The sequence below is a fragment of the Hydra vulgaris genome, chromosome 14, assembly GCF_038396675.1.
Source record: "Hydra vulgaris chromosome 14, alternate assembly HydraT2T_AEP".
NCBI lineage: Eukaryota > Metazoa > Cnidaria > Hydrozoa > Anthoathecata > Hydridae > Hydra > Hydra vulgaris.
In genome coordinates, this window is record NC_088933.1 from 23,296,268 (window position 1) to 23,307,726 (window position 11,459).

At 26.0% G+C, this 11,459-nt stretch overlaps 2 protein-coding genes across 2 annotated transcripts in view; both read left to right on the forward strand.

Annotated features, from left to right (window-relative positions):
* Positions 1 to 9,385, forward strand: part of LOC100198148 (twinfilin-1) — a 70,334-nt gene extending 60,949 nt beyond the window's left edge. The window contains exons 7-10 of the mRNA XM_065818448.1: positions 2,223 to 2,348; positions 3,193 to 3,343; positions 5,891 to 6,012; positions 8,689 to 9,385. Of these exons, the coding sequence (XP_065674520.1) occupies positions 2,223 to 2,348; positions 3,193 to 3,343; positions 5,891 to 6,012; positions 8,689 to 8,847 (558 nt within the window). The 3' untranslated portion in view covers positions 8,848 to 9,385. The remainder of the gene's footprint in view (positions 1 to 2,222; positions 2,349 to 3,192; positions 3,344 to 5,890; positions 6,013 to 8,688) is intronic.
* Positions 9,386 to 10,067: 682 nt separating this feature from the next.
* On the forward strand, positions 10,068 to 11,149 carry LOC136091237 (phosphatidylinositol transfer protein 3-like). The gene has a single exon (XM_065818456.1). It carries the CDS (start codon positions 10,132 to 10,134, stop codon positions 10,837 to 10,839), a length of 708 nt encoding a protein of 235 aa, XP_065674528.1. The 5' UTR covers positions 10,068 to 10,131; the 3' UTR covers positions 10,840 to 11,149.
* The last annotated feature ends 310 nt before the right edge of the window (positions 11,150 to 11,459 follow it).

Sequence of the window (11,459 nt, forward strand, 5' to 3'; positions counted from 1 at the left end):
CATTTCAAATATAAATAGCCACTGGAAAAGGACAGTACATGATATTTTCCTATTAAACAAAAAATTGGCTCTAATTGCTATCGAAGCACTGAATAAGAAGTCTATCAGTATTTACATTAATAGTTATAAAATTAATATCTACTTCAAACCTTTGTAAATCTAAATTCTATTACTTGTTCAATTCAGCGTGGATACAATATAACGTGGAGTTCTAGTTAATGCTTAGACATCTTTTGATATGTCATATTTTTCAAAATTTCTAGACTGCATTAGAATTAGTAGTATATTGTTTACTGCATCTCTTATTTAATTGTGTGCAACATACAGTTAGAGAAATAAGTGTCAGAACAAAACACTTTATTATGGAAAATAAACTTTGTCTGGTTATTTCAGAAAAAAATAACTTTATAAAAATAAAAAATAAAGATTATTCTGAAAGAAAATTCAATACAAATCAATATACAAAAATCAAAACGAATTCAATATGCAAAAAAAAAAATATCAATAATAATATTTAATTGATAAAAAATTAAGTTTCATTTAAGCTGTTGAATTTTTGAAGTACTTAGAGTGTTGAAATAGACAGATGTTGATAATCATTTCTTAAGCAATTATATAATACCCTTGATGTTGAAAAATATACAAAAGAGCATATAACTATTTCAGGTGTTTAAAATATCTCTAATCTCCCACTGTATTTGGTTCCATAACTGAAATATGTTGCATAGTTCTTTATTATTGTCCATTTTCAAAGAGCTTAAAAAATGAAGCATCTCATCAAATTTTGACCAGGTTTCAACAGTTTCGATTCCATTCACTGTTAAACTAGAAATCTTATGCTTAAACTCATAATGAAATTTTTCAAAGGTAAGATTTTCATAAATTTTAAGTGCAAAAAAAGGTATTCCATGAAAAAATTGCAAAGATTGTATAACAACATAGCCATCAACCATAAATGATATTACTGGGTATTGGTGATCACTGCTATTGATAAACTTGTTTTTAATGTCACAATAAGTAGTTTTATCCCTTTTAAGAAATATGTCTAGCTCATCATCTAACGTACTTCTAATGCCACTTAAAGATGTTTTGGCAGTTCTTTCATTTAGATTAGCAGTTAGAATCTGAGATAAAGGTACTCCCAGCTAAACAGAAGGAGCATTTTTTGGTTGGTGTTTTCTTCCACGCGCTATAACTGTATCAAAATTTGGAGACCAGTGTAACTCACAGATAACAGTATACTTTATAACAACCAAATTAGAGTTTATAGTATGCTTTTATCCATTTTTCACGCCTAACATTATCACTTGGAAACTGATACACTGATATTTCATTAACATCACTAGATGCGGTAGTGGTGTAGTGGTAGAGCGCTCGCCTCATAAGCGAGAAGTTCCCAGTTTGATCCCCACCATTTCCCTGGTAGTACCAGGGAAATGGTGGGGATCAAACTTTTTAATTTTCAGCTGCTCCACAAGGTTGGCAATAGCTGTTCATGCTATTTATTTGGTGTTCAATGCTTTCTGGCCAAATTCTTTTTTTCATTTCCCCAATTTAAATTACCCCACAGGAACATGTAAACCTGTACACTCTAGGGTTGCTATTTGGTATTAATTTAAATTTATTGTTGCAGAGAATTGATTTTAGATATAAACAAAATATAATCTTTCTCACAAGAGTACAGTGATTTTATGAACAAAATTTATTTTTTCCATAAACAAATTAGCATCGGGCTGGACCATATGTTTTCCCTTGATGATTCCTGTTAATTGTAATGGGCTTATAAATAAAAAGTAAATAGTCACAAACCCATTTAGTTACGTTATCTTTACATAGCCTTCTTTATTGTTTTTTAATATATTATATTTTGTAACAATTTTTATATTAACAGTTTTTGTAATTATATTTTATGTTTAATGGCGATCTAAACAATATAGATTGAGATAATTACAAAAAGGAGAAAGTTTAAATTTAGATTTAAGAAAAAACCACCACCCACCCTTTTATTAAACCCCCCCCCTCCCTGTTTATTAGATCTGGGCTAAAATTCCCTCACACACCCCTACTTGTATTAATCATGAGAGAGTAATTATTAAAATTTTTAAAACTGTTTTTAGCTTAATTATGTTCTTAATTTTGACTTATGATTAAAAAAAACTTTTCTGAAAAAAGGAAACCTCTACTTATTTGTAAAAATGTTTTAAAAAATATCTTTTTCTTAGCAACATTTAGATGCAGCTGTCAGTACAAAAGCGTCAACTTTACCAGGAATTAGTTTTCCAATTAGCGAGGCAGCTATAGAAGAGCTTGTTCGAATTGCCAAAAAAGAAATTTCTTACGTACAGTTGGTATAAACAGTTTACATTTTAAAAAAAATTTATCAAATTTTTTAAACGTAGTTCTTATTTTATTCTATGTTTATTCTTTAATTTTAGTTGGTTTTGTTTTAAAATAATATTATTTCATTAAATTGCTTTTGGTTTTATACTAAAGTTCCAAAAAGATATGTTTTTTTAAAATACCAAATTTAATTTAGACTTTAGTTGTATAAGTTAAATATTTAGTTACATAAATTAATTATTTTCCTTTAATATATTTAACAAACTACTTGCAATCTGTGAGAAAGTCAAGTATGTATGAGTGCAGGTTAAAAATCCCCCTTAAAACTTTTAAGAATTCATTGTAATAAATTTGACTTTCAAACTTGTCATGTAGTAGTAACATGATTTGATATTGTTATTAGTCAAACAAGTTGACATTTATAATTACAAGCATAAATAAACTGTAATAAATTAAACAATCAAGATAATTAATAAAAAATCATTTAATTTTCTGATAAAATTGTTTTACATATAAAATAACAATTTACATGTAAAACAATATCAGAAAACTGGTTTTTCTTCAGGTTAAAAACTGAATGAAACCAGTAAGTGAATACAGTTGTAAATACATAGTAAGTAATTATAATAAAATATAATATCGCATTAATATTATTAGTATTATTAGTATATTAGTATTAAGTGTGTTAGTATTTGTATAATTAGTATAAAGTGTGTTAGTGATTGTATTATTAGTATTAAGTGTTACATTAGTATTATTAGTATTAATATTTTACAATTACATTAGTATTAAGTGCTATTTGGGTTTCAACTTTAAAAATTTTCCTTATATTTAAAAAAATCTTTGTTTTAGTCAATTGATGTCAAAAATGAAATCATTAATCTTGAGAAAGCATACGATATAGAAACACGTGGATTAGCAAGAGAAATTCCAAATGATCATCCAAGATATCATTTTTTTTTGTTTAAACATACACATGAAGGAGACTACTTAGAGACAATAGGTATGCATTTTATACATTCTGTAACATCTAATGAAAAAAGGGTAATGTTTAATTGTAAGAAAAAAAATTTGCCAGTAAAAAGTTTTGTAGCAGCCAATGTTTCTATTTCGAACATTAAAAGTCACATTATTTGTAACAAAGAAAATATCAATTGTTATTTAAAGTGTAATATGTAATGGTCAATCACATTAAAAATACACCAGAAAAAAAAACAAGTTTGAGAAATTGCACATGGTCATATTTCCAGTTGCAGATAACTTGCCAATCAACTGACGGGTTTGATACCCATGTATATAATTGCCTAGGCTTAAATAATAAAATCATCCTTTTTTCCAGCCTTTTGATGTTCTGGAGCTTAAAAATGAAAAAATATTTATTGTCTGATGAAAATTATTTACACAAACAAAAGCACGATACCATTTAATTAATACTTCCTGTTTAATAAATTTTGTATAATGGTTACTCATAGCAACTCATATCTTCATTAAAAAATATTTTTGTTACAAAAATAGCATTACTGATAAAACTTTAAAAGTGCTATATCTTTTGTTATTTTACTTGGCATAATTTTTTTATTGTATTGGTTAAAGTTGTATTCACACAATGTAACTTTTATTAGTAATATTAAGTTCCTCAAAAGAACTCCGTTTAGAGTTGCGTACTACATACCCATTAGAAGTACTGCACAAAGAATGAAAATCAAGGTAATAAATCCAAAAAAGATATTTGAAATATTTTGCATAAAAGTTTGTGCATTATCCATGTTTTTTTTTTTTCTCCCAATATTAGGCATTTTTTCAATAATTACTAAACAGAAAACATGTAATTTCATTCTGAAAAATTGAATTGCAACAACAAGTTAGGGCTATGGTGGATCAGAATTCAATTTTCTCATAAACAAAATAGATTTGTAAAATATCATAATACATGCAATACTCTAGAAATTGAAGTGGAACAACAAATTATTTTTATATTTAAATTTGGTAAATGGTATTTCAATATTATAATTCACAACTAAAAACTCCCATGAAAGAACCCCAGTGTAACTGTTAAAAGTTTACAAAATCATATATTTGGTTTCTTTAACTGCAACAGGCAGTATAGAATGAGTGAATGAGGCAACAGGCAGTATAGTTTAAATAAAATTTAAGAAAATATCAATTTGGTATTTTAAATTATAAATGTTTTAGGTAAAAAATTTGAAATAGAAATATCTTTTTCGATATATAGTACTAAACACTAAAAGGCATTCTCTATAGGATGAACTTGATATTAATTGCAAAATTTACATAGCGTGTAATTATTATGGTGTAAAAACCTATTTTAAGTTGGTCACCAGGCGACTGAAAGTAATCATTTTGCTGATCTTGGTTGTTTACTGAAATTTAGAGTTGCCCCTCACCATTTTTTTGTTAAAATCTTTTACTTTCAAATGAAAAAACTTTTAAAATAATTTTGAAGTATATTATTCTAACCAAAATGCAATAAATATGTACACATCAATTTTTTATTCAAAAACAAACTTTCCTTCGATGTTTGAAAAATGTGTCATGTCTAAAAGTTTATTTATTGGATTACTTTAAAATGCGTATGTTTTGACAAAACATTATTAATGCAAATATGGTAATTTTAAAGGCAAATAATAGATTTTGAATAAACTTTTAAAAAAATGAATATTCTTTACATGATTTAAGGCACAAAGAATTAAATATAACTTTTAAAATATTCATATTTTAAAAGTTATATTTGAGATGATATTATAAAATAATTTGCATCAGCTACCAAAAGTATGTTTCTTTTAATCCAATAGTTTTATTTATTACATCACATGGCACATATTAATATGTATGAAATGAGAAAAAGAAAAATATAATTCTTAATCCTTATTTTTCTACTTTTTTTTCAATTCCCTAAGGCTGAGACCCTCTCAGCCTTAGGGACTACAGTCGAGGAGGGTCACTACAGTCAAGGAGGGTCACTACAGTCAAGGAGGGTCACTACAGTTGAGGAGGGTCACTACAGTCGAGGAGGCTACTTTATTATGATTACATCCCTCTCTCAACTCATTGACGCTGAAACATATCTTAATGAACAATGCCGCTGCGCAGGGAAACTTGCTGGGTGCAGCGCTCTACCACTACACGATTACCCCATTGATACTAATAAAAAAATAAAGACAAAATTTTTAATTCTTTTTTTTTTCAGTACATAATACCATTTTTACAGTAAAACTTTTTCATTAATTTAAAAAATTGCAATAGTTAATGTTCATAAATGCGAAACGAAAAAAAAAATTATTTCATGATGTGTCATATCCTAAATCACTTATGCTTTGCACATTTTATAATCAAAATATGATGCATCAACTAAGTGTTGTTGAGATAAAAATAATATAATAAATATAACTTCTTTTATTTATTTATTAGAAGTTATATTTAATATACATAAACAATATTGTTAAAAATATTTTTATATTGGATAGTTTAATTTAATGGTTATTTATTTCACTGAAAAGAAACTGAGCAAAATTAACATATTACTTTCCAGTTTTTATTTATTCAATGCCGGGTTACAGTTGCTCTGTAAAGGAAAGAATGTTGTATTCATCATGTAAAGCAACCCTCTTGTCTGGCTGTGAAGACATATTAAAAATGGAAATTGGAAAAAAAGTAAGTTAAAATAAAAATATATAAGAAAAAAAGTAATGTTTGTATATACATGCATATATACATTCATACACACATACATACATACATACATACATACATACATACATACATACATACATACATACATACATACATACATACATACATACATACATACATACATACATACATTCATTCATTCATACATACATACATACATACATACATACATACATACATACATACATACATACATACATACATACATACATACATACATACATACATACAACTTTATCTCTATGGTTTTTTCTATGAAAAAGAACAATTTAGTAAGCAATATTTTAGAATCAGATTTCACAACTCATTTAGCACAATTGTTAGCAAAACTGTGCTGTTATAGTCTTGTAATTTTGCCTTTGTTTATAGTTCACTAAAGAAAAAATTTTCACTGTTAGTTTTCTTGCAGAGAAGATATTTATGCAACATTTTGTAATAAAATCAAACTTTTTGATTAGAAAGAAATTTTTTTTTCTCACATCTTTTTTTGATAATCTATGTCTTTAAAATCATAAATTATAGAACAGTATTGGAAAAATAAAGCTATGCCAACCTAGGTCTTTACTTACATACTTTAGGTAATATCTTATTTTCTTTGGTGCATCCTTTTCCATTTTGCTATCCATTTTTTTTATTAATTCCATAGTTAAAAAAAAACAAAAGTCATTGTATAGAAAACAACAGCTGTTTGATGAACTACGACATTGCATACATGAACAGAACATTTTAATTTTAACATTTTTTTCAGTTTATAAGTAGTCCACATAAGCTGTTCACAAAATGATAGATGCCTTTAAACATCTAGCATACTCTATGATATGCACTTGGTGAAGCAAAATGCTGAATGTTCATTTTGGAACTCCAAGTATGATACAAATAATGATTTCAAGATCAAGTTATTCTTTAATTTTGAAAAGATTTTGAAAAAAGTTTATTATGATTTTTTGTAACTTCTGGTTTTTAGAATTAGTCAGTGTTATTGTTTCTGATTATTAAACGTTGATCTTTAAACCTATTCAATATGGCTGACGTAGTTAAAAATTAAATTGAATGCAACCACAGCTATGAGTTCCGGGATGTGGTTATGGTGTAGTTAAAAAATAAAAATTATTTATCAAACATTTTCTTTACTATCATTATAGCATCTTTATGAATGTCAGGATTAGAACTTGTTGTGTCAGAAGACAAAGCAGATAACCACTCTGACAATTTTTTGCAGGTCTAAAGTAATTAAAGTATAATAGTTTTTATGTATCAACATAATAACTACAAAATTTTGCCAGTTCCTTGGATATCGAGATAACTAATAATTTCTCTGCATCATTTTTCGATACAACTATACAGAGAGAGTTTGAATTAGCAGTATTGAAGTCAGGTAAATGTTTGCCATCAACATGAGCTACAAGAGGTATCCTAAAATCATATCTTTGATGATATTACTAATTGCACTGCCTTACTACTTTTCTGGTTACATAAGAAAACTCTTTGACACAATAAATTTTTGTCTTTCTCAATCTCTTATCAATTTCTATTTCTCAATTGGTTTCTTGAAACTTAAGGTTGACTAAGGCTAGGCTAGACGTTTTAGTCTCATTTTTAATTTAAAGTGTATATATTTTTTTAGTTTTTATCAAAATTACAACAGTTAAATTTTGTTAAATTTAAAGAAATGAAAAAAATCAAGAAACAACATCAGCATTAAGTTAAATGACAGACATTAAGTTATCAAGTTAATGCCTAAAATGACAGAAATAATTAAGTTAATGCATTAAAATGATATTATAACTATAGCATGTGGCTGTTATAATTAAAAATAAAAGGCTAAGGTCGTCTGCTACATTTGTGTTTTTCTTAGTTTCATAGTGTGATATCTTGCATCATTTTTTGTTTTTAACAATTTCAAGAAAACCTGTTATTTTTCTGTTATTATTAAAGATATCTTTTGTAGACTTTAACAGTGCACTGCAGTTATCAAGTATAAATATATTTAATAACGAGGGTCTAAACTCCCTCGATGTATTGTTTTGAAAAATTAGTAATAGAGTTATATCCATAGTAGAAGCTTTTTATTTAATTAATTATTACAAGTATTTGCGCTTGAAGCGATTTTAAATTTAAAATAAATGATTTTAAACATAGACATAGCTCTTGCAATGTCTTTGTTTAAATTCATAGGCGTGTCCAGACCTTATTCACAGGTCGTGCACAACAGTGGCATATCCAGGAGCAGTAGTCTTTAGTAATTTACTGAAAGTAAATACTTATTAACATTTTTTGGTTGCTGATTTCTTAACAGTTAAATTCAAGAGATTTGTTATTATATATTTTTGGTGTTACGAGGGTTTGTACCAGTCTACTTTGTAAGCGATTCTTTATATTTTTTTTTATATCTGATTTTCTTTATTTTTGTGGCTACAGATATCTTGTCCTAAAAAGATACCATCTCTTGTTTCACTTGCTAAAATTTCTTGCAATCAAGAAGATACCATCTTTTGCCATCACTTGCAAAAATTTCTTATAATCAAGAAAATACCATCTTTTGCTTCACTTGCTAAAATTTCTTGACATGACATGAGTTGACATGAGTTGTCATATTTGAGGTAAATTTTATTGTGACATATTACCATATTTCTTTAGCTTGAAATCTCAGAAGGTTCAGAACTTACAGAAGACTTTCTTCAAGAGGAACTGCATCCGCAAAAAAATGTGCACAAGCAGAAATTCGCAAAACCAAAACCACCAGCTGCAAAAGGCGGTAGAAGAATAAATAATGCAAGCAATCCATCTGATGAATAGGCTATATACTTTTTAATTATTTTGATAATTTTTTAGATTTAATCTCTTCCAGTTAACGTGTTACCTAAATCTATTTATATAGTTTTTTACTGTTCTAACCATATTGTTTAAAACGGTACGCTGAGTTTTAGTATAAAAACTGCAGCACTAGATTTTTATATAATATACTGCACCCATATTGTATAAAATATATGTATGTAGTGATTTAATGTCGACAATAATACTATGGTACTATTAAGTGGTTACGGGTTTGATAAAAAAATTTTCATAGTATTCATTTTCTTTTTTTTTTTCGTGCTTCTACATTAAAACTTTTCTTTTTTATTACATAATAACTTTTTAAAAATGTCAATCATTATTCCTTCATGTTTTTAAACACTTGTTATATTTTGTTGTTATTGTTGTATATTTTTATTTTAATGTGACAATTGTTGTATATTTTAACTTGTATATTTAAACAATTTTTTGATTAAATAATATTAGCTTTCTAAATTGTGTGAATTTGTTTAATATATTTTATATATTTTTCTATCACAAACAGACTTGTCTTTTTTTCTTTTTTGTGAAATAGCTTACATTAAAATAGTGTTAAAGAGGCTAATTGATGCTATAAATTTAATTTAATATGTTATATATATATATATATATATATATATATATATATATATATATATATATATATATATATATATATATATATATATATATATATATATATATATAGGTTGCAAGAGGAAAACAAGTGATGTCACAGTATTTTTTATCTTGAGAATACTATCAAATATGTTACTAAGTGTACCTGTGTCACTAAGTGTATCTTTAGTGGTGAATTAAAATTTTTTAAATAATATGCACATTAATCATTGTGCAGCAATATACCTATTATATAGTGGAGATAATATGTAAAAAAAGTCTGAAAGTGTGACATTTTTGGTTTTGCCTTTGAAAACTTCAAATGATTCTTAAATATATATATATATATATATATATATATATATATATATATATATATATATATATATATATATATATATATATATATATATATATATATATATATACATTAATATATATATATGTAAGTATATATATATATGTAAGTATATATTTATATACATATATTTATATGTATATGTACATATATATATATCATATTATAATCATTATATATATTTATAATCATATTATAATCATTATATTTATATAATGTATAAATATATTTATCCACAACAAGTGTATTAAATTTGTTTTAGTTGTATTTATTTGAAAAAAAATGTATTAATAATGGCTGGAAATGCATTGGACTCTAAGTATAATATACAGCGCCCACAAGCTGACCCTCGTAATGTAGATATTTTATATCAATTAGTTCAAGATGAAATTAAGATCCAAAAAGATTGGAATGAAGCATGGATTAATCGGAGAGTTTTAACTCAATTTCTTCAAGCTAATGTTACTGTTGAAGAATCATTTGAAGTTTTCAAACAGTTCTGTAATTGGCGCCTTCAGTTTAAGGTTGACCAAATTGATAAGTATGACCCAGAGATTATGGCTGAACATTCGATTGGTCGAGTTAAATTTTCGGACAAAAGAGATGTAGCAGGTAGACCAGTTGCTTATATGTATCCGCGCTATCATAATAAATATCATGGCAACGAGGAAAGTTTAAACAAATACATTATCTATTGTTTAGAGGAACTCTGTAAGTTAAGTGATCAGTTTGAAGAGAGTGATGGGAAATTTTCTTTTGTTATCGACCTTGATGGATTTTCTCTACAAAATATGGATTACCCATCTGTAAAAAAAATGGTTTGGTTTTTGAAAAATTGTTACCCAGAGCGTTTAGGTGTATGTTTATTTATTAATTATCCGTGGATTTTTTATAGCTGTTGGGCAATTATTAAATGTTTTTTAAATGACGTCACAAGAAGCAAATTTTTTTTTTGTGAAAAAGATGAGTATAGGGAATTTATAGGTTTAGAAATGAGCTAGTTTTTGTTTATTTTATTTTTATAAATATTAAAACTGTTTTATTAATCTATAAACTACGGGAGAAAAGTTTTTTCCTCACCTCTCCAGAAATTCACACATCCAAACAACTTTTTTTATTCAAGGAATAAAACGCAGCAAAAGTTGCTTTATTTTTAACTAAAATAATAACTGAAATAATCTTTGTCGTTTATAAATTGTTTTTAAAAATTAAAAAAAACTAACCGACAAACTAATGTTCTATTATAGTAAATATTCATATGTAATTATATTTATTTATATTGGATATATAATCCTATTAAGAAACATTTTATTTTTGTATTATGTCTTTAGATATTTTATTAGTATTATTATATAATTAGCATATGTATCTCATAATATATTTTTTATGTAAATATTTATTTCACATTGCAATATTGCAGGCGTGTGTTTATATATATATATATATATATATATATATATATATATATATATATATATATATATATATATATATATATATATATATATATATATGTATATGTATGTATGTATGTATGTATGTATGTATGTATGTATATATTCAAATTTGTATAGGTGCGAGTGTAAGGTTCTGTTAATATTATTTGCTGGACATTAATATA

Bases quoted from the DNA above. Each gene is read 5' to 3' on its own strand.
- LOC136091237 (XM_065818456.1), top strand. From the start codon at position 10,132: ATGGCTGGAAATGCATTGGACTCTAAGTATAATATACAGCGCCCACAA.